This window comes from Malaya genurostris, chromosome 2 (genome assembly GCF_030247185.1).
Source record: "Malaya genurostris strain Urasoe2022 chromosome 2, Malgen_1.1, whole genome shotgun sequence".
In the NCBI taxonomy this organism is placed as follows: Eukaryota; Metazoa; Arthropoda; class Insecta; order Diptera; family Culicidae; genus Malaya; species Malaya genurostris.
Genome location: NC_080571.1, coordinates 347,218,726 through 347,241,283, shown reverse-complemented (window position 1 = coordinate 347,241,283; position 22,558 = coordinate 347,218,726). Strand labels below are relative to the sequence as shown.

At 39.4% G+C, this 22,558-nt stretch overlaps 1 protein-coding gene across 5 annotated transcripts in view; it reads right to left on the bottom strand.

Moving 5' to 3' along the window:
• LOC131432009 (apoptosis-resistant E3 ubiquitin protein ligase 1) overlaps window positions 1-22,558 on the bottom strand; it is a 213,166-nt gene that overhangs the window by 28,588 nt on the left and 162,020 nt on the right. For all 5 annotated transcript variants that reach the window (XM_058598023.1, XM_058598024.1, XM_058598025.1 and 2 more), the window contains one exon: window positions 22,021-22,177. In XM_058598023.1, coding sequence (XP_058454006.1) covers window positions 22,021-22,177 — 157 coding nt within the window. The remainder of the gene's footprint in view (window positions 1-22,020; window positions 22,178-22,558) is intronic.

Here is a 22,558-nt window from a genome sequence, read left to right as displayed (position 1 = left end):
AATATCCCAGTTCGAGACATTCTTGCTTGTCGTGACCTTTCATACATGAAACTTATTTATCATTTCATAAAGAAAATTGGAGTTTCAATTTAATAAAGGCCCCTTTTAAGACTTAGTTCTGATCCCAGCTGCGTCCATGAGTTCAACCAATAGCTAAATTAGAATAAAAATTATGTAATGATACAAACAAACTCGAAACAGTTTATGAAATTATCAACAAAATGTCTGAAAATAACAGCTTATTTTATAATTTATAGAAGTTAATCGTTTGGTTCAAATAATATTTCCGAGTAGATTTCATAATTAATGACGAGTTACCTAAGATGATATTTAAGCTATAAGAGAATATGTTTTAATAAATTCAAAACGTTGTGACTATGTTAGAATTGAATTAGGATAAGAATATTATGTAAAAGTGATGCTACGGCGAAGAAAAACTTATGTAAACTGCCTTAAGAAATAAACGTATTTATGGAAAAAAAAAGTGAATGTATTTGAACAAGCTATGCCTTTTACTACTTTCATAGCAATTTAGTGATTTGTGCAGGAGTTTTGTGTTTGATTTTTTCTCCCCGGTTTTGTATTTCGTTCAAATAGGATTATTTAGTTCGAATTCAAAAATGTGCATTATTATTTGCGAATATATAAATTGTTGTAAATCTATAGCAATCTCACTTACGAATCAATCAATCGATAATAATCTCGTATTCTTTTCGCGTTTTCAACAGATAATGAGTTTAGGTTTAAGAAATAGTTTTAGTTTTAATCGAATTAGTTTTTATTATTGATTCCATTTGCTTGGTGTCAGTTGTTTTAAGCGCTGGAAGTTTGATCAAAGAAATTGTTTTGGAAAGTTTGCACTGCACTATTTGTTCATTACTGTTGGTGTTGGTTTGCACGCTTGGTAAAGAAAACGGTAGCAAAATAATTGCTCTAGAATTGTCCTGAAAGGGCATTTCTTTTGCGTGTGGTGCAAATCAATGAAACACTTTTGAATGCTCGACTGCACGAAAAGTTCCCAATTCAATGAAAAACGGCACACGTTTCTTGATTGAAAGTTTTGCTCTCAGGTCTTAGCCACCGGGGGAATCTCCTCATTTGCCGTTCAACCCAGTGTTATTTGTCATGGGCTCTGATTGCGAAACACCAAGTTTATTGATATTTTGAAATAACTTCATGTGTCGTTTGTAGACATCCACTCATCAAACCGAATCCATTATTACATTTTGGAATTAAAGCAGTCGTTAGCCGAGTGGACTGCGGTCAGTAAGAAATGTTTTGGAGGTTCATGAAATTTTGTTCATCGATTACCTTGAAAAGGTGAGAAACGACTTCATATGCGAAAGGAAAAAGGGCTCTTCCACCAAGACAGTGCGCCGTGTCACAAGACGCTCGCTACCATGGCGAAGTTGCATAAATTGAGCTTTCACTGGACTCCCCTTATTCATCGGATGCGGCCCCCAGCGACTACTATCTATTTTCAGGCCTAAAAAAATGCTCCCAGTAAGGAGATTCTATTCCAACGAGGGAATCACTGATGTGTGTCTATTGATGGAGTGTTTATTGTTGAATAAAGTTTAACTTTGCTAAAAAATGTATTTTTCCTTATTAGTCCCGGGCTTACTTCTTAATCCACATGTTATTCCAGATTCTAGTTTTCCTCAGTGCGAATCGTACGATACTTTGAAAGAATTAGGTCGCAGTAGATAACTTTAAGTGAGTAGGAGTCAATAACATCAGTAGCATTTCGTATTAGAAAACTCAGTGCTCGAAAAGTGCTCGAAAGTCTGAGAAGGCTGTTAAATATCACATTAAAGTAGATAATTCCGAAAATTCACCCTTTCAATGACGTGGCCTTGGAAAGTGCATTCGTAACAAACAACATTTGCTTACTGCTAACTAAGTCTTCTTGAAGTACAGTAGAGGAGAGTCTGTTTTTAACGGAAAATTTTCAGATCATCAACATAGAGTAATTTTCCAGATTTTTTGCGAGTACAAATAACTCTGGAACTGAATCATTAACTGAATTCTGATTATGGATTCCGACACTGAAATCTAGATTCTAGAATTTAGCTAGAACTGGTTCAGATTTCAGTTGCAGAGTTTAGGCCAAGTATCCAATTTGAAATTTCAGATTCTTAAATCAGTTCCAGAATCCAAGATTCAGTTCCAGAACTCAGGATCAGATTTTATTCAGTCACACAATCCAGGTAACGAATTATGTTCCGGAATCTAGGTACAAACATTAGTTCAGAATTCAAGTCTGAAAATAGGGTGCAAAATTCAGTTTCAGAATCTCAGTCTAGATTTTAATTCTTGAGAGATGATCATCAATGCAGTTCTTGAATCTAGGTTCAGAGATCAGCACCCTTATGCTGAATAACGACGTATTGTTTTTTTTTTCGATCTAATGTGGTTCGGTCAAATCCTAGCTATCTTTGATTTTGATAGCTTTGTTAGGAATACAAATGAAATACGAAAATCCTGTTTCAGAATTCTAGGCAAGAATTGAATTCCAGAATAAAGTTACAAAATACATTTCCGAAACTCAAGTTATGAATTCAGATTTCGAATCCAGTTTCAAAATTAAGTTCCTAAATTCAGATCTAAGTTTTAAGTTCAGAATTCTGATTCAAAATTCACTTTCATTTCAGAATCCAGGATTAGAATACAAGCTTAGAAGTAAGTTCAGTTCAGTTCAGTTCAGTAGTTATTAGAATATAGTATCTGAATTAAGTTGCTAAATTCTTGAACTAAATTATGAAACAGGATTTAGAATCAGGTTTCGGCAAGCTGAATTTTTGACCAGGATTCTGGAACTGAATTTTGAAATTAGGTTCGTGCGGTAATTTATCATTGATTCATGAAGATACGTCGATAGGTGACATTGGATGAAACATGGATCCAGCACTTTACTTCGGAATCAAAACGATCAGCATCTGATCTAAAGGCAACGCACTCAGCTGGGAAGGTTATGGCTTCAGTATTTCGGGATGCACATGGTATAATCTACATCGACTATCTTGAGAAAAGAAAAAAAAAACAATCAATAGCAAATACGACAAAGCGTTGGATCGTTCGAATGCAAAAAAAAATCAACGAAAAACAAACCTCATATGTCGAAGAAAAACCACAGTTTCACTAAGCCGATGGCAACTAAAATTAAATGGAACGAATTAAACTTTGAATTGTTTCCTCATCCACCGTATAGCCCAGATCTGCCCCGCAGTGACTACGCATGCTCGCTGGTAAGAAATTCATTCTCCAATGAAGAAGCAATTGCTGATTGCGAAGGTTATTTGGAATGATTGTATTACTCTTCAAGGAGATAGCAATGCCGAGTAAAATCGATTTTTGGTGGAAAAGATGTTTTTCTTAGTTAGTCACATGATTTATTGAGTGATGTGTTAGAATAGAAGGAACAACATCGGTACTAAGTTGCTACCTCAAGGTACATCCGTCAATTGGAAAATTTGAAGTTCAGAATACATTCTTGTGACATTGCCTGTACGGAATTATGTAATAATCATGTATTGTGCAGAAATAAACACCATTTGAGGAAAAAGAATCCATAATCTCTTATTGACAGACTTGATGTAATCCGTATTAGATGTAGAGTCTCAGATGTTTTGGAATTTTTTTATGGTGATTCCTTGAAATAATTTGGAACATCCTGTTCAAAAGACAGACTAGATCGATGCCTGGAAATACTAAGTAGGTACGGTGACTTGTGACAAATTCTGTTTTGGAAGTTTCATTGAAATCTGTTATAGGCGTTACGAAGCGTTACATGCGATACTTTTTTTGTAAGTTATAGGCGTTACGAAGCGTTACAAACGTACCTGTTTTGTAAATTATAAGCGTTACATGCGTTACTTTTTTGTAGATTATAAGTGTTACGAAGCGTTACATGCGATTCTTTTTTGTGAATCATAGGCGTTTTTGTAAATTATACGCGTGACATGCGTTACTTTTTAGTAAGTTACAAGCGTTACAAACGTTACTGATTTGTAAGTTATAGGCATTTCGATTCTTTACTTGCGTTACTTTTTTTGTAAGTTATAGGTGTTACGAAGCGTTACATGCGTTACTTTTTTGTGAATCATAGGCGTTACGAAGTGTTACATGGGTTGCTTTTTTTTAAGTTATAGGCGTTACGAAGCGTTATATGCGTTACTTTTGTGTAAGTTATAGGCGTTACGAAGCGTTACAAGCGTTACTCTGGGGGAGGGGGGAGCGAAAGGTTCTGGCCCCTCCCGAAATCAGAAGCAGGAACAAAAAAAAGTTTGAGAAATATTGTGGGACTGTTGATCCTGTAGATTACACCATCTGCAGATAGAGGTTTTGAGAGTTACGGGATGGTCGAAACTCCACTGCCGATGAAGCATGCAGAGGCTGGTCCTACGAATCTGAACAGAGACAAATCCACATAAGATGGAGGATGAAATAAATGACAATAATAATAATATATAAAATTGTACTGGACGACCGGAAATAGAAAGAAAGAGCATGCCTTAGTTAAGCAAGATTCTGCAGATGAGATGAACGCAAGTTCCCTTCGATTACATGTTTGGCTGATTAGGAAAGTAAATGATCTCAGAATATATAGCATCATCACAAGTTTTGTGAATTGTTGTACTATATAAATATTCAGAAGGTAAGTAATCTTTAGGTACATTACTTTTTCATTTGAGGGCCCCTCCCAAAACGAAATTCTGGATACGGGTCTGATTCGTATGAGTTACTGTCATCAAAGTCCTACTTGTGTTAGTTATGCCCACTAAACCTCGTCACATCTTCTATCAAGTGGACAGGAATTGGTTAGGTAAAAAATAAACAGAAACCACCATGTGAAAGCCCTGAAATACGCTCGGATACTTTCCATTCAATGCATTTCATTCTCTCTGCATTTATTTGCCCGGCACCTCTGTCCTCTTTCTCGAAACGGCCGAGTGGCAAAGTGAAACAGTTAGCGGAACCGTGCACTTCGACCTTACACCGGTAATTGTTGCAATTTACCCAACGCTACTCCTGCTGCTGCTGTTGGGACTTCGGACTCGGAACGCGCCGGAAATACGAACGCTAGCCCCGGTGCACATTCACTTACCACTGTTTTTTTTTCTTCTGTCCGGCTGCAGGAAAGAACCGACCACCGACGGTTGGCTTGGCCGTAAAATATGATGAATGGTGGTGCAGAACAGCTTACAGTTTTGTGTTTAATTTTGCACTTCCCATCCGGGTTTGGGGGGGAATATTTCTGCAGCAATTGCAATCGCACAATAAACAGACACCACCACCGGGAAGCGCACAGCGAGAAAAGCAATATTGAATGTTCAACTGTTTTACTTGAAAAAAAAAACTCGCAGCGAAGTCAAACGCAGAAAACGGATTTCATTAGTTCGCATTTCTATGAAAAGTTTTATTTAGCATTTTGATCAATGAACTTTCAACCATTTGAACTTTCGTTTTTCGAGCAGGATCACTTTTTGGTGGTCGGGAATCGAACCTAGGTGGCCAGTGTGTCACTTTAGCTTTTCAGTTTAGGGGGGGAATATCTCAGATTTGACAATTTGTGTGTAATACTAGTTCACATTTTTTTTCGTAGTGGATCGACTCCCGGTGGAAAGTTTTTCTCTCAGGATGTGGCGTGAGCAGTAGTGTGTGAACGGTGTGCGACGAACGTGCTTTCGTACGGGTTCTACGGCTGATAGCCTGAGAAACTGGATGGAACAAACGTTGTTGTTCGAACGGGTCGTCAGCTTAAAGCGTGGTAATTGATTTAGGCATACTTTTACCTAATCTTTTCGATCAGCACACAAATCGATTTCGCACACGATTAAATTCACTCGCTTTACTTTTTGGGTACTTAGAAAATGCCTGTAGTTCTCAGATTAGGGAAATGAGTCTCAAAATTACTGAAAGGATTATGTTTTCCGACTATGTTCGACAATCTCAATCTTCGTGCTTAAAAGTAGCGAAGTTGAGGGGTTGGTAAAGAACTCCTTTTTGACCTTAGGATTCCAAAGAAAATTATTTATATTTATGCAAAGGGATTGGCTCGACCAGAATTGACAAACGGTTTGTTTGCTTAAATTTGTTTGTTTGTACGATTTATCCAGCCCACCTCATAACTCTGCTAGCAAAGCACTATGGTCCGAAACGGGAAATTAGCGAGACAAAAATATTTTCACTAGGGTAACGGCTCCATATTTCATCTGAGCTCCTATTTGCATCTCATCCCTTCATCTCATTACTTTGAACATGAATAATATCTTACAACGTACCTGACCCAAACTGTAGAATGTTTTAAAATGATTATTCAAGCTATTGTCACACTTTCTCATTGGAAGAAATGAGTTTAAATACTTCGGTGATCGATTTTTGATTTAAAACAAACTCACTTTTCAATTTAGGACACATTTTCGTCTCAAGATTTACAGTTCGTCATATTTCTGAATATCTTCTAAACGATTCGTCTCAAAACATGATCACTGTTTCGCAAAGGTTTCTGTTTTTAAAAATATTGTGTGTTGTCTAATAGTTGGTATTAAGCCCTTTCTAAAGAAAAATTCTGACATTTTGAACCTGAGAGTGTAATAGTGCAATATTTTGGTTTTGATTGCTGTCGCCATTGCTAATTTATGGGATGAATAAAAGACCAACGATAAGATGAATATAAAAACTTTGAGATGAAATTAGGAGCACAGTAGTGAACATATCAGAAGTGTGTTTAGCTAAATTTTTAATATTATTTTAATTTCAAAGGAATGTGAATCAATTCTCAATGTGGAGCAAGGCAAATGAGGCAGAAATATGAAAAAATCGTAGTGATTTTAGCGGCTAAATCAGGTTTTTGAGGTAATGTCCTTAAAAATGAGATGAAATAGGGAGCCCTTACCCTATCGAATATTAGTTTTTTGTAGTTGGCGTCTTCACAAAAGTTGTTTGTAATCAAATTGTGCTCCTTTTGATGGAAAAAGTTAGTAGGGTGGTCCTTATTTAGATTGAAATCAGAAATCTGTAGCATATGGCAAGTCTCTTAAAGGCCGGAGGAGACTAATAATTAATGTAACTTGCACATCCCTGTGCTAGCTAGCCAAGTTCTGTAGTATGTGTGTCAAGTCATCGCGCAGACTACTACTACCTCTTGAGTAAGACGCGGGTTCATTGGTGATGGACCGTTGTCCTGTCGAGACGTGGTTGAAAAAGGCCGGGGCTTGGCTAGTTGAGCGTTCTTTCGTAAGTAAACCGGGAATAAGTTTACAAATCTAACTTTTTAAATTGAACTCAAAAACGATTTCAGTGTACAATAAAGTTGTAGGAAATTTTATGCTGAGCAACTTTGCTGAAAAAAGCATTTCTCTAGCTTTTCATTTGATCGAGCCACATCAATTTTTCCGAGTAAAAGTAGAGTGGCACTTGAAAAATCGCTTTTTCTGTTCTAACTTTTTTGTGAAACGTTCTACGGAAAAGTTATCTTCAGAAGAGTTATTCAACTAATTATTGAGCATAATTTTGTTGAACCAAGCTTTTTCATATGAGCTACCAGTAAAAAGTTATGATTGTTTTTTCATGAAAACCTAGTCAAGCTTCAAGCATCAATATTCATTAGATGTCCGATCGATAAAAATGTATCCTATGCGGTTTCTCGAAGGTCATAATATAAGTTAAATTTTAAGAGAAAATTGGAAGGGTGTTATTTTTTACCTTATTTAAATTAATCTTAAAAATACCTTCAAAAACTCAAAAGTAGTGCATAACTCTTAAACGGCTTAACGTATCAACATACTTCCTTTAAAAAATAATAGTATCAAACTAGTTCTCCAAGTGTTCCATACATTGTCCATTCGAGAAATAAGACACACAGGAACTACAGCCGAAAATAGATTTTCTACTGAACAATTTCATCAATGTTATTACCAAAATAACTGATTCAATTAATTTCGAAACCGTTATCGCAATAATAGTATCGTTAACATTCAAAATAAAACATAGGACTACAGCTGATGGCGGTTTGGTATGTATTGAATAAATGAAACGATGAATTATTTTATTTTCTAAAACTAAATATATCATTCAGTAAAAACCATTCAAGCGAAGAGGTTGTGTTTCGATTGTACTGGCTCGTGAGTTAACGGCTGCTACCGAGACAATTCTAAGCTTCAGGTAGTTAAACTGCCCATAGCAAACGCAATATTCGGGGCGTTTCCCGACTGGAAAGCTAGCAACGAAGGCCATCCCGTTCATACGCACAGAGGTGTAGAGACACAGAGGTGCGAGAGCATAGAAGTGACGAGTCACAGAGGTGCCATCGCATAAAGGTGCGAAGACGAAGGGGTGCAAAGGCACAGAGGTGCTAAAGCAACCCAGTGCTGATCTACCAGGTACCAGAATTTGTACGCTGCGTAGGATCAAAAGAGACGGCATATATCGCGAGGTGCTACACTGCAAGCATCGCATTTGATCGCCACCAAGAGCAAAAGCACTGTACCTGGGGTCAGGTACAGCAAGTGCAGTGGTGTTCACAACGACGGCAGAGCAACTGAGATAGCAGTAAACGACAGAAGACTGCCAATTGGAAACAGCAAAAGACTGCCAATTGGAAATCGTTGGAAGAGCTTCACGTCGTTCTTCACGATAAAGGAACAGAGACATCAGCTACAAGGTAGATTTAATTTAATTTATTTTTTATTTCTTATATCTGAAATTTTACTAAACATAAGTTTTTATTTTGGTATTATTAATTTACAAAAAAAATTTAATGTAATGGATGATCTCATGGAAGATCATCCGAATCCGATTCCGGATACTAGTAAAAGTTTAAATACTCCGAGGGCTAAACATTATCCACAGGGTACCACTGGGCCATGGATAGTCTATCTTCGAAAAAAAGAAAAGATTTTAAACTTGATGCAAATTACAAAGGATTTGACATCACATTTCTCTGAAGTTAAAGAAATCTGTAAGGTTAATAGAGATAAAATTCGAGTTGTAGTTAACGACTTGAAACAGGCAAACGATATTGTAACCTGTAAATTATTTGCTATTGAATATCGAGTTTACATTCCATCGAAGGAGGTAGAAATTGACGGTGTTGTGACTGAAGCAAGTCTGACAGCAGATGATTTACTTAAAAATGGAGTTGGCCGTTTTAAAAACTCCATGCTTGAGGGAGTTAAGATACTCGAGTGCAAACAATTGTACTCAGCATCTATTGTCGATGGAAAAAAGTCTTATCGTCCCTCAGATTCGTTTCGCGTAACATTTGCCGGATCTGCATTGCCTAGCCATGTCTATATCGATAAAATTCGTCTTCCTGTTCGGCTTTTCGTACCGCATGTTATGAATTGCACGAACTGTAAAAAATTCGGACATACAGCTACTTACTGTAGTAATAAGTCCAAATGTATCAAATGTCAAGGGCCTCATAAGGATAATCTTTGCGATAAAGATGTTGAAAAATGTGTTTATTGTGGGGAAAGCCCTCATGATGATCTTTCAGTGTGCGCTGCATTTAAGCTGCGTAAAGACAAAATGAAGCTTTCTTTAAAAGCACGGTCTAAGCGCACATATGCAGAAATGCTCAAAACGGTCATACATGTCTCCCCTTTGGAAACCGAAAACGGTTTTTCAAATCTTGCGGAGCCAGAGGAATCTGACTCTGACGGAAATAGTGAAGATACCTCGTTTGTCACTCCTCAAGGGTCTGTTAAGAGGAGATTAACAAACCACAAAATACCAAAAAAGACACCTAAAATTATACCTTCAAAAAAAGATCCCCGTGTTAAAGCTAAAAAGCCAAATTTAAAACCAAAAACTGTGCCTCCTGGTTTGTCAAATTCACAAACCAATCCAGGAACTAGCTCAAGAAAAGACAATAATCCAGTGGGCTCCATTTCACATTCACCAACAGGATTACTGAAATTTTCGGAAATTGTAGAATGGATTTTCGCTGCATTCAATATTTCTGAACCTCTAAAGACCATCATAACAGCATTCCTTCCAATAGCTAGAACTTTTTTGAAACAGTTATCAGCTCAATGGCCAGCTCTTACAGGTTTTGTATCATTTGATGGATAATTTATCATCCGCCGCAAATGATTCAATCACTGTCCTGCAGTGGAATTGTCGAAGCATCATGCCAAAACTTGATTCATTTAAAGTTTTGTTGCATAGTCAAAAATGTGATGTATTTGCTTTGTGCGAAACATGGCTTACATCAAACATAGCCTTAAATTTTAATGACTTTAACATTATACGTCTCGACAGAGACTCCCCGTATGGTGGAGTGCTTTTAGGAATTAAGAAATGTTATTCCTTTTATAGATTAAACATTCCTTCGACTTCTAGTATAGAAGTTGTTGCTTGTCAAATAAACATTAAAGGAAAGGACATTTGCATTGCTTCAGTATATATTCCTCCAAGAGCTCAAGTTGGACAACGACAGCTTAATGAAATTGTCGAAGCCCTTCCTGCTCCACGTTTGATTTTAGGAGATTTCAATTCGCACGGAATGATGTGGGGTTCCGTTTACAATGATAGCAGATCATCTCTAATATATAATATTTGCGACAATTTTAGCATGACGGTACTAAATATGGGTAGCATGACACGGATCCCAAGACCTCCTGCACGTCCAAGTGCATTAGATTTATCTCTTTGTTCGACTTCAATTCGACTAGATTGCACCTGGAAAGTATTTCCTGATTTACATGGTAGCGATCATTTACCAATCATCATCTCAATTAGCAGTAACAAAGGCATTGCTAATTCAGTTAATATTCCATATGATTTGACAAAAAATATTGACTGGATTAAATACCAAAGTAATATTTCAAGTGTCTTAACTTCAATGGAAGAGCTTCCCCCACTTGAAGAATATGACTTCCTCGTTTGTTCGATTCTGGAGGCCGCAGAACAAGCCCAAACCAAACGATTTCTTGGTCCATCGTCTAACAGAAGACCTCCAAATCCTTGGTGGGACAAAGAGTGCTCAGATGCTAAACACGCGAAACAAAATGCTTTCAAGACGTTTTTAAAACGAGGAGGAGGAACTCCTCAGAATTTTGAAAAATTCTTGGTTTTAGAAACCAAGTACAAGAACATACTTCGGGTTAAGAAATGCAGCTATTGGAGACATTTTGTGGAAGGTTTGTCAAGAGAAACCTCAATGAGCACTCTTTGGAATACGGCCAGACGAATGAGGAATCGTAACGTAGGAAATGAGAGTGAGGAGTACTCGAATCGATGGATATTTGATTTTGCGAGGAAAGTTTGTCCAGATTCCGTTCCTACGCATAGCATTGTTAGGGAGTCTTCTTCAAATGATGATTCCATTGATAGCCCCTTTTCAATGATGGAATTTTCCATAGCACTCATGTCTTGTAACAATAACGCTCCTGGATTGGACAGAATTAAATTCAACTTGGTGAAGAATCTGCCCGACCTCGCAAAAAGACGTTTGTTGGAATTGTTCAACAAGTTTCTTGAGCAAAATATTGTTCCACCTGACTGGAGACAAGTGAAAGTTATCGCCATTCAAAAGCCGGGGAAACCAGCTTCCAATCACAACTCATATAGACCCATTGCGATGTTGTCCTGCATCAGAAAATTGTTCGAAAAAATTATTCTACGACGTCTCGACACTTGGGTCGAGACGAACGGTTTGTTGTCAGATACTCAGTTTGGCTTCCGTAGAAATAAAGGGACGAATGATTGCATTGCATTACTTTCGTCTGACATCCAAATTGCCTTCGCTCAAAAGCAACAAATGGCATCTGTATTTTTAGACATTAAAGGAGCATTTGATTCAGTTTCCATTGATGTTCTTTCAGACAAGCTCCACCAACATGGACTCCCAGCGGTTATAAATAATTATTTGCACAACCTTTTGTCAGAGAAACGCATGCATTTTTCACATGGCGATTTGGCAACAATCAGAATTAGCTACATGGGTCTCCCGCAAGGCTCATGCCTCAGTCCGCTCCTCTATAATTTTTACGTGAATGACATTGACAGCTGTCTAGTAACCCCATGTACACTAAGACAATTGGCAGATGATGGCGTGGTTTCAGTTACTGGATCCAAAGCTATTGATCTGCAAAAACCATTGCAAGATACCTTAGATAAATTGTCCGTTTGGGCTGTTCATCTTGGTATCGAATTCTCTGCGGAGAAAACAGAGCTGGTCGTCTTTTCAAAAAAGCATGATCCCGCGCAACTTCAGCTTCATATGATGGGAAGAATAATCGAACAGGTTTTGACTTTCAAATACCTCGGGGTGTGGTTTGATTCCAAATGCACGTGGGGAGGACACATTAGGTATCTGATAACGAAATGCCAACAAAGAGTAAATTTTCTTCGAACAATAACAGGGTCTTGGTGGGGTGCTCATCCGCAAGATCTAATAAAATTGTATCAGACAACGATACTTTCAGTGATGGAATATGGATGCGTTTGTTTTCGTTCCGCTGCAAATTCTCATATTATCAATCTTGAGCGAATTCAGTACCGTTGTTTGCGAATTGCTTTAGGCTGCATGCATTCGACACATACAATGAGTCTTGAAGTTCTGGCGGGAGTTCTTCCATTAAAAGCTCGATTTTGGGAGCTTTCATCACGCCTGCTAATAAGATGTGATGTGCTGAATCCCATGGTAATTAATAATTTCGAACGACTAGTCGAGCTTCGATCTCAAACAAAATTCATGACAGTATATTTTAACCATATGTCACAGGAAATCAACCCTTCAAGATATATTCCTATCCGTGTCAGCCTCCTAAATGTACCTGACTCAACTTTATTTTTCGACACATCCATGCAGCGCGAAGTGCGTGGAATCCCGGACCACCTACGCTCTATGGAAATCCCAAAAATATTTTCAAGTAAGTTCAGGCATATTAACTCTGAGAAAATGTTTTACACGGACGGATCGCGAATGGAAGAAGCGACAGGGTTTGGTATGTTCAACAATAATGTTTCGGCCTCATTCAAGCTTCAAGAACCTGCATCTGTTTATATAGCAGAGTTAGCAGCAGTTCATTATAGCTTGAATGTAATCGTCACATTATCTCCAAACCATTATTTCCTCTTCACAGATAGTCTGAGTGCCATTGAAGCCATTCGCTCAAACGCTGCTGGCAAAAATGAACCGTTTTTCTTGGGTAAAATAAAACAGTGTCTGAACGACATATTGAATAATAATTATCTAATCACAATAGTTTGGGTTCCGGCTCATTGCTCCATTCCAGGCAATGAAAGAGCCGATATTTTAGCCAAACGTGGTGCTATTGAGGGTGAAATTTATGAGAGACCGATTGCTTTCAACGAATTCTATAGCGCGTCTCGCCAAAGAACACTTGCCAGCTGGCAAGCTTCTTGGGATAAAGATGATCTGGGTCGGTGGATGCACTCAATTATTCCTAAAATATCGACAAAGACATGGTTCAGGGGACTGGATGTGAGTAGAGATTTCATTCGTGTGATGTCCAGACTCATGTCCAATCACTACACGTTAGATGCACATCTCCTTCGAATTGGACTTTCCGAGACTAATCATTGTGCTTGCGGCGAAGGTTACCGCGATATTGACCATGTTGTTTGGACATGCGTGGAGTTTCGTGATGTCAGATCTCAACTAATAAATTCCTTGCGTACCCAAGGTAGACTATCCAATGTCCCAGTTCGCGACATTCTTGCTTGTCGTGACCTTCCATACATGAAACTTCTTTATCATTTCATTAAATCCATTGGAGTTCCAATTTAAATTTTATTTTATGTTAAACTGTTTTCTCTTCCATGAGTTCAACCAATAGCCAACTATAGGATATTGAATATAAGTGGTGAACTGATACAAACAATCCTGAAATAGTTATAAGATCATGTACAAAATAAATGTATTTTATTTAATGTAATTTAAAATAGCAACTCGCTTGATAAAAACAGTGTTTAGATTAACTAATGAGTACCAACATACTAATATGATATTCGAAATGTATTAGGTTTAAACTACTATGTATTGTGGATGCCACGGCGAAGAAAAACTTATGTATATTGCCTATGAAATAAACGTATTTATGAAAAAAAAAAACTAAATATTTTGTTTGTTAGGCTAAGTCTTCTGAACTCCTATTTTGTTTGTTCGACAATGCCAAGATAGGGTCTGAAGTCTTTCAAAAGCTTCTTCGATGTTCACGATTCTGCTGAATTTTCTAGCATGGTGCTCTCTGAAGTTCCGGTTACTTTTATTTCGAGTCTCCTGAGCTTCTCTACTAAGCATACCAATAGCTAAAATCGTGTGACTAATTCCCGGGGGGCTCCAACAATCATTATATCCGTTAGCTTTTTGTACGACAAAGCACTTCCAGAAACCCAAGAAAATCATTAACTTATTAAAATGAGTAGAATGTATTTATTCGAACCAAAACTCATTGTGAGCCGTTTTCCTATTTTTTTTATTCAAGAATATAATGTTTAAGGCACACTGCTTAAGCTCTAAGATGCCAAGGGCTTTTACTAATTTAAAATTTACGACTAACTTAAAACTAGGGTTGTATCATTAAGTAATGTCATATTTGGGTCGCAGTGGTTGACTTTGGCAGATCCAGCCTTCATGTGGTGATCGGCCGGTGAATTGAATATTTCATGAGAGTCTTCCATATGGCGTTGGTGAATATTCATGTTGGCCGCATTCTTCGGTCCGTGTGGATCCGCGGGAAACACCCCCAGGTTACGAATACCCGGCGGGTGGCCCGCATGCTGTTGATAAGTTTCCGTGGGCGATGATGGTGTTGTTACAGAAGAAAATGAAAAAAAAATATAGCGAAGTAAATATTGCGGAAAACGGAGTAAAAAGGGGATATGGGAATAAAATGACTAAAACGACAGAGATCTAATTAGTTGACATCGAGATGGTGAAGAGACGGGGAGGGGGGAACGAAAAGTTAGTGACAGCAAAAAGATCTTGTTAGTTCCGATGAAGATGGTGGACAGATGAGGAATCGGGATAATCGGCGGAAGTTAGTGTCGAACCTGCAGTTGAGAAATAATTCTTAGCCACAGTTGAAACAACGTCGATAAATAGGAGGAACTTTCTAAGCCAGATGTAACAGATTACACTTGTATATTAATGTGTTTGAGAAACTGGTATATGAGAAGCATATATGAACTATCCCGACTCGCCAACACATCCCGAACCGGAACCTCAGGCGGTCTACCTCGGGCCCTGAGGGATTCCAGTAGCTTCGACCTGGCGTCGCGATACTCTACGCACGACCACACGACATGCTCGATGTCCTGATAACCGTCGCCACAGGTGCAGAGCCCGTTCTCCACGATCCCGATACGCCGGAGATGTGCGTTGAATGTATAGTGATTTGACATGAGTCGTGACATAACGCGAATGAAATCACGACTCATGTTCATCCCCTTGAACCAAGGTTTCGTCGATACCCTAGGGATAATGGAATGTAGCCATCGTCCCAGTTCGCCATTGCTCCATGAAGTTTGCCAACTTTCGAGAGTTTTCTGACGAGAGATACTGAAAAATTCATTGAAGCAGATTGGTCTTTCATAAATATCACCTTCTAATGCGCCCACCTTAGCCAATGAGTCTGCCTTTTCATTGCCTGGAATGGAACAATGCGAAGGGACCCAGACTAACGATATTAAATAAGACCGTTCAGATAAAGTACTCAAATGTTCCCGTATTTTCCCCAGGAAATAAGGGGGATACTTTCCTGGCTTCATTGCTCGGAGAGCTTCTATTGAGCTTAGACTGTCCGTGACAATGAAGTAATGGTCTTTGGGCATGGTTTCAATGATCTCGAGGGTGTACTGAATAGCAGCTAATTCTGCGACGTAAACTGAAGCCGGATCACTGAGTTTGTAAGAAGCGGTGATGTTTTGATTGAAGATGCCGAAGCCTGTGGACCTGTCGATGTTTGATCCGTCAGTGTAAAACACCTTTTCACAGTTGACAGTTCTAAATTTATTATAGAAAATATTTGGGGCCACTTGAGGGCGCACGTGGGCCGGAATTCCACGAATTTCTTCTCTCATGGATGTGTCGAAAAACACAGTAGAATCAGAAGTATCCAAGAAATGAGCACGGTTGGAAACAAACAAAGAAGGATTAATATTCTGAGCCATGTAATCAAAATACAAGGACATAAAACGGGTTTGAGAATTAAGCTCAACTAACCTTTCGAAATTTTCAATCACCAGAGGATTCAAAATGTCGCATCGAATGAGCAAACGATATGAGAGATCCCAGAACCGGTTTTTCAATGGGAGAACACCCGCCAGCACTTCGAGGCTCATCGTATGAGTCGATTGCATGCAACCCAAGGCAATACGCAAACAACGATACTGAATTCTTTCCAGTTTAATGAAATGAGTGTTCGCCGCGGATCGGAAGCCAAAGCATCCGTATTCCATCACGGACAATATCGTTGTTTGGTACAGCCTGATCAGATCTCCTGGGTGGGCACCCCACCAAGTTCCGGCTATTGTGCGAAGAAAATTGATTCTCTGCTGGCATTTTTGTTTCAGATACCTAATGTGACATCCCCAGGTGCCTTTGGAGTCGAACCAGACCCCGAGATATTTAAATGTGAAGACCTGAGCTATGGTTTCACCCCCTAGTTGAAGCTGTAATTGTGCTGGTTCTCGCTTTCTCGAAAATACAACCAGCTCAGTTTTCTCCGTAGAGAATTCGATACCCATTTGAAGAGCCCATGTGGATAAGTTGACAAGAGTATCTTGTAACGGCCCTTGCAGATCGCCAGCTTTGGGTCCTATAATAGACACAACGCTGTCGTCGGCAAGTTGTCTTAGCGTGCAAGATGTGTTGATACATTTATCGATGTCGTTTACGTAAAAATTGTATAGAAGGGGGCTTAAGCATGAGCCCTGAGGAAGACCCATGTAACTGAATCGTATTGTCGACAAATCACCATGCGCGAAATACATGTGTTTCTCAGACAATAGATTATGTAAAAAGTTGTTCAAAACTGGCGAAAGACCATGCTGATGCAGCTTCTCAGATAGGATATTTATAGAAACTGAGTCAAAAGCCCCCTTAATGTCAAGGAAAACTGACGCCATTTGTTCTTTACGAGCAAATGCCATTTGAATTTCTGTTGAGAGCAACGCAAGACAATCGTTCGTTCCTTTGCCCCTGCGGAAACCAAATTGTGTATCTGAAAGTAAGCCATTAGTTTCGACCCAATTGTCTAGACGGAAGAGAATCATTTTTTCGAACAATTTCCGGATACAGGAAAGCATAGCAATCGGCCGATACGAATTGTGATCGGAGGCTGATTTTCCTGGTTTTTGAATGGCGATCACTTTCACTTGTCTCCAGTCATGTGGAACAATGTTGTCCTCAAGGAACTTATTGAATAAACTCAACAAGCGCCTTTTGGCGGGGTCTGGCAGATTTTTCAACAAGTTGAATTTTATTCTGTCTAATCCCGGGGCTTTATTGTTACATGACAAGAGTGCAAGTGAGAGCTCTACCATCGAAAACGGTGTTTCGTTTGTATTTGGTGTCGCGGCGCGGGTGATCTTCTGTTCCGGAACAGAGTCTGGGCATACTTTTTTAGCGAAATCGAATATCCAGCGGTTGGAATATTCCTCGCTTTCATTCGTGGTGTTATGATTGCGCATTCGTCGGGCTGTGTTCCAAAGAGTACTCATAGATGTTTCTTTCGTTAAGCCGTCTATAAACCGACGCCAGTAACCGCGTTTCTTAGCTCTAATCAAGTTTTTAATTTTAACGTCTAACGCCGCGTAATTCCGGTAATTATCAGGTGTTCCATTTTTTCTGAATATTTTGTACGCGGAGGCTCTCTCCGCGTTTAAATTTGTGCACTCTTTGTCCCACCACGGGTTGGGAGGACGGATGTTAGTTTTCGCGCCGGGTACACGTTTCGTCTGAGCTTGAGTCGCGGTGTCGAGAATCAAGCCAGCCAAAAACGTGTACTCTTCCTCCGGAGGAAGTTGTTGAGTTCTTTCAAGTTTCTCAGATATCGAGGTCGCATAGCTATTCCAATCAATATTTCGTGTGAGGTCATACGAAACATTGATTGTCTTCGATGGTTTTGAGCCGCTGGTGATTGATATTACGATCGGTAGATGATCGCTACCGTGGGGATCAGGAATTACCTCCCACGTGCAATCCAACCGTAGCGATGTCGAGCAAAGGGATAAATCCAGCGCACTTGGTCTTGCTGGTGGTGCAGGAATCCGTGTCATTTCTCCCGTATTCAAGATTGTCATATTGAAGTTGTCGCAGATATCATGGATCATAGTTGATCTGTTATCATCGTGAAGACAGCCCCATCGCGTACCGTGTGAGTTAAAGTCTCCTAAAACCAACGTCGGTGCAGGAAGGAGCTCTACGATATCACTGAGCCACCGATGCCCAACCGAGGCTCTTGGGGGAATGTAGATGGAAGCAATGCAAAGGGTCTTACCTTTGATTGTAACATGACATGCGACAACTTCAATACCTGGTATCGAGGGGAGGTTAATGCGATAGAAAGAATAGCACTTTTTGATCCCCAAAAGTACTCCTCCATAGGGATTATCTCGATCCAGACGAATAATGTTAAAATCGTGAAAGTTTAAGGGTATTTCAGAAGTTAGCCAAGTTTCGCACAATGCAAATGCGTCACATTTCAGATTGTTTACTAGAAATTTAAATGAATCTATTTTTGGGATAATACTTCTGCAATTCCACTGTAAAACAGTGATTAGATCCGTGACCTCGGTGGATGATTTAGCCATCGAAAGATACAATCGCTGAAAGAAGGGGCCAATTTGCAGTCAACTGCTTCAAATATGTTTTTACTGTTGGCATGAAAGCAATTAAAATGCTTCTAAGAGGGTCTGAAATATTGAAAGTTGTAAAAATCCAGTCCACAACATCAGAGAACTTTATAAGTCCAGCACCTAGTTGGTTCTCTGGTGAATTTTCAGGGACGCTTGGGGATTTTTTAGTCCCTGGAAGCGGTGGGAATTCCATCTCGGAATTGAGTTTTCCGAGACCAGGAGCTTTTTGCTTCGGTGATTTTTCCCGATTCCCGTTAGCTGTAACTTTTCGAAGCCCTTCGGAAGACACCTTCGAACCCTTACTAGGTAGCTTATGAGAAGATTTATTCATTCTTTTCCTACAGCTATGAGGGACCGCTGAAGATGGACCTTCCAAAGGGTCGTCAGAATCGCTCTCGTCAGTTGACAAGCAGGCATATGGATTCGTTGCCTGTTTAGGAGGGGTGGCACTCTTAACCATCTCGGCAAAGGAACGCTTGGAGTGTTCCTTCAGGGAACGCTTCATCCGATCTCCTCGCAGTTTGTAAGCGGGACAGTCAGAGAGGTCATGCGGACCCTCCTTACAGTATAGACACTTTTCAGCATCCTTACCGCAAGAGCCGTCCGCATGAGCTTCCCCACAGTTAGCACAACGTGGCTTATTGCTGCAATGAGTAGCTGTATGCCCCAGTTGTTTGCAATTGGTACAATTCATTATCCGGGGTACAAATAAACGAACAGGCAAACGAACCCGGTCCAAGAGGATGTAGTTGGGCAAAGCAGTGCCGGCGAAGGTCACACGATAAGAGTCTGATTGGGGATAAGACTTTGTTCCATCCCCGGCGATCGATACTGAATGCAATCGCTTGCAATCCAGTATCTTGACATTCTTAAGTGAGGGGTCTTTAAAACAACCCGCCCCGTACTTAAGAATATCCTCGCAAGTCAAACTCGAATCGGTGACCACACCGTCGATTTCGACTTCACGAGCTGGCACGTAGACGCGGTACTCCAGCGTAAAAGGATCCTTTTGAACAAGCTCATTAGCCTGTTTTGAGCTGGTAAACAGGACCCTGAGCTTGTCTGGCCGTATTCTATCTATACTTTTTATGGTATTATATCGCGAATTCAGGTCCCGCGATATTTTTAAAATATTCAGTTTTTTTTCCTTTGATTTGGTCCGGAAATAGACCGCGTAAGGCCCGGCCGGTAGTGCGAGCCCATCAGGATAGCTCTTTATGCGGGACTTTTTACTGACAAGGGAAGTCTCCATTTGAACATCGGGAGCGGGGGGGGGCAGGATTTAAAATAGGCATAGCGGAACTACTTCCGCGCAAAAACAAATGATTCGGGGGGAAATATAATGGTCAAATAAAGAAATAAAAATAAATGACGTAAAGGTACTTAACTAAGATCCAACGGGGGACACCAAGCTGGACTTCGTCGATCGGCGTATCGCCGCTTTGATGGTGTGCAAAAACCCTCCGAGAGGAAAAGGCACACTTATTTATAATCCTCACACAATGGCCGCTTGTTTATAATCCTCACACTTGGCCTTGATCGGCGAAACAATAATCGGCTAACGGTACCGTTTCGATCGACCGCTCGCAATAAGGCACTGTTCTATTATATAATACGAAAAAAAAAACCTATCAGAGGAAAAAGCACTATTGTCTATCACACAATATCGTCCGACCACTTTATCACACACACACAACTGGTTTTCAATGCTTTCGCAGTAAATCCAAATCACGTCCGTTCGCTCGGAAGGTTGAAACGGCAATGACCGTTTTCCTATTGTTACAGGCTATTCGGTACACAAGTGGATGAGAAAGAAGAGCCAGTGTCATTGGCGTCTTGGTACGATGAGGACAAAAATATTCGCGTTTTACTTACTTGCACCAGCTTGTTGGAATAGTTGTCGAGATAATGAAAATTTCTGTTCATAGATTTATCATGGCCAACTAGTTCGGAATAACCATATTACACAGTATCTCTAAGGGCATGTTCAGGAGTGTTCTAGTTCTAGATGCATAATTTATGTCAGTTTTAGAATTTGAATCTAGAATTTATATCAAAATGAACAGGCAGCTCCAGCAGCGTTTTATCTGTGTTTCAAATATACAAAAAAATAGAACGGCAGCGTATACCAGTTCCAAATTTGACAGTAGAACTGTTCGAATAAATAAAACTAAAACGGCTTGCTGGGGATACGTTTTGTTTCAGTTTCAGTTATATTATAGACCACCCATATGAATCTGGCAGCAAACTTAACTGAAGTAGTTATTTTGGTAATAAATTAATTAAAATTGTTCTGCAATCTATTTTCGGCTGTAGTTTTCGTGTGTCTTATTTCTCGAATGGACAATGTATGCAACACTTGTAGAACTAATTTGATACTATTAGTTTTTTAAGAAAGTATGTTGATACGATAAGGCGTAAAGAATTAGATTTAGAAAACCAAATTAATTTATTTCTAATTACTTATACAAACTATTGTCCGACACCAGAGAGAAGTTTTTCGTCTGGTGTGATTTTCTATTATTCGTCTGAAACAATTGTCGATTGAATAAATCTCGAAAAAAAAAACAGTTTCTTTCAAATAAACCACAACTTGATGCGACAGTGGAAGTTGAGTATAAGACTAAAGGCGACCGAGTGTTGTTTAAAAAATCACATTCCACGTAATCATGCTAATTGGATTAACGCAAAAAAAACTGAGACTGAATTAAAATGTATTAAATATTTCGGATTCGTTATGAAAAAGAGATTAGACAGAAACAATGAATCGATGAGACTGAATATGGTTATTTCCACTTAGGTTTTGAAATCAACGAAACCACAAAGACAGGATAATAATGACGAGGAATTGCCGGGTTCGCTGGAGAAGGAAATTGGAAAAAGATGGCTGAAGAAGATTGGGTGCCGATCGGTGACAATCATCATTATGCTATCAGTCATTCTGGTTTGAAGTTGTATAATATTGTTTGGGTTTTGTGATATTGAATCACGAAAATTTGTTTGTAGCATTGTGAAGTATGACGCTAAAGGCGAATCGCTCGACTAGTAAAAACAATGGATGAAACTCATGCTTTGGGTCGGAGAATTGAACTAGGAAACGAAATATTTCTGTTATCATCAATCAATGTACACCTTCATTCTGAACCCCTTTGACGGAATTGTCTCTCGCAAACGAAGGCTTACCTGGAATAGAAGTGCTGCATCCGGTGCTCCTTCAACCATTCTCGCAGTATCAGCTTCTGTTGGAGGCTGAGAGCGGCTCGCTGCAGGCGTTGTTCGTCTCCCGGGGGAAGCTCCGGCAGTCGATCCGGATCGCCACAGCTGGACAGAGTTGAAATTCCTGCAAACAAAAAAAAAGGAAGAATGAAGATAAGTGTTCCAGATATTGACGGTGCCGGATGACATGGCTTTCGGCCATGTCACGTATAACAACCAATTTGGTGGCAATTTTGCTTAATTGCTTGTGGAGTGGCCAAATGAAAATAGGATGAACTCATGTTTCTGTTTATTTGACTTTCTCAAATACAGAAGTTATTCAATCACTGAGAAAATGGACTTTTGAATCGAGGCCCGGAAGGCCAAGTGTCATACAAATTAATAGGCAAAATTTAATGCCCATTCCCGTTGGACCCATCGGATGTGATTTGGCGTTTGGCAATCGAGCAAAATCGTGGAACGCTCAAAGCGTTTTCTATGCAGAAATATTGAACAATTTTGTTGT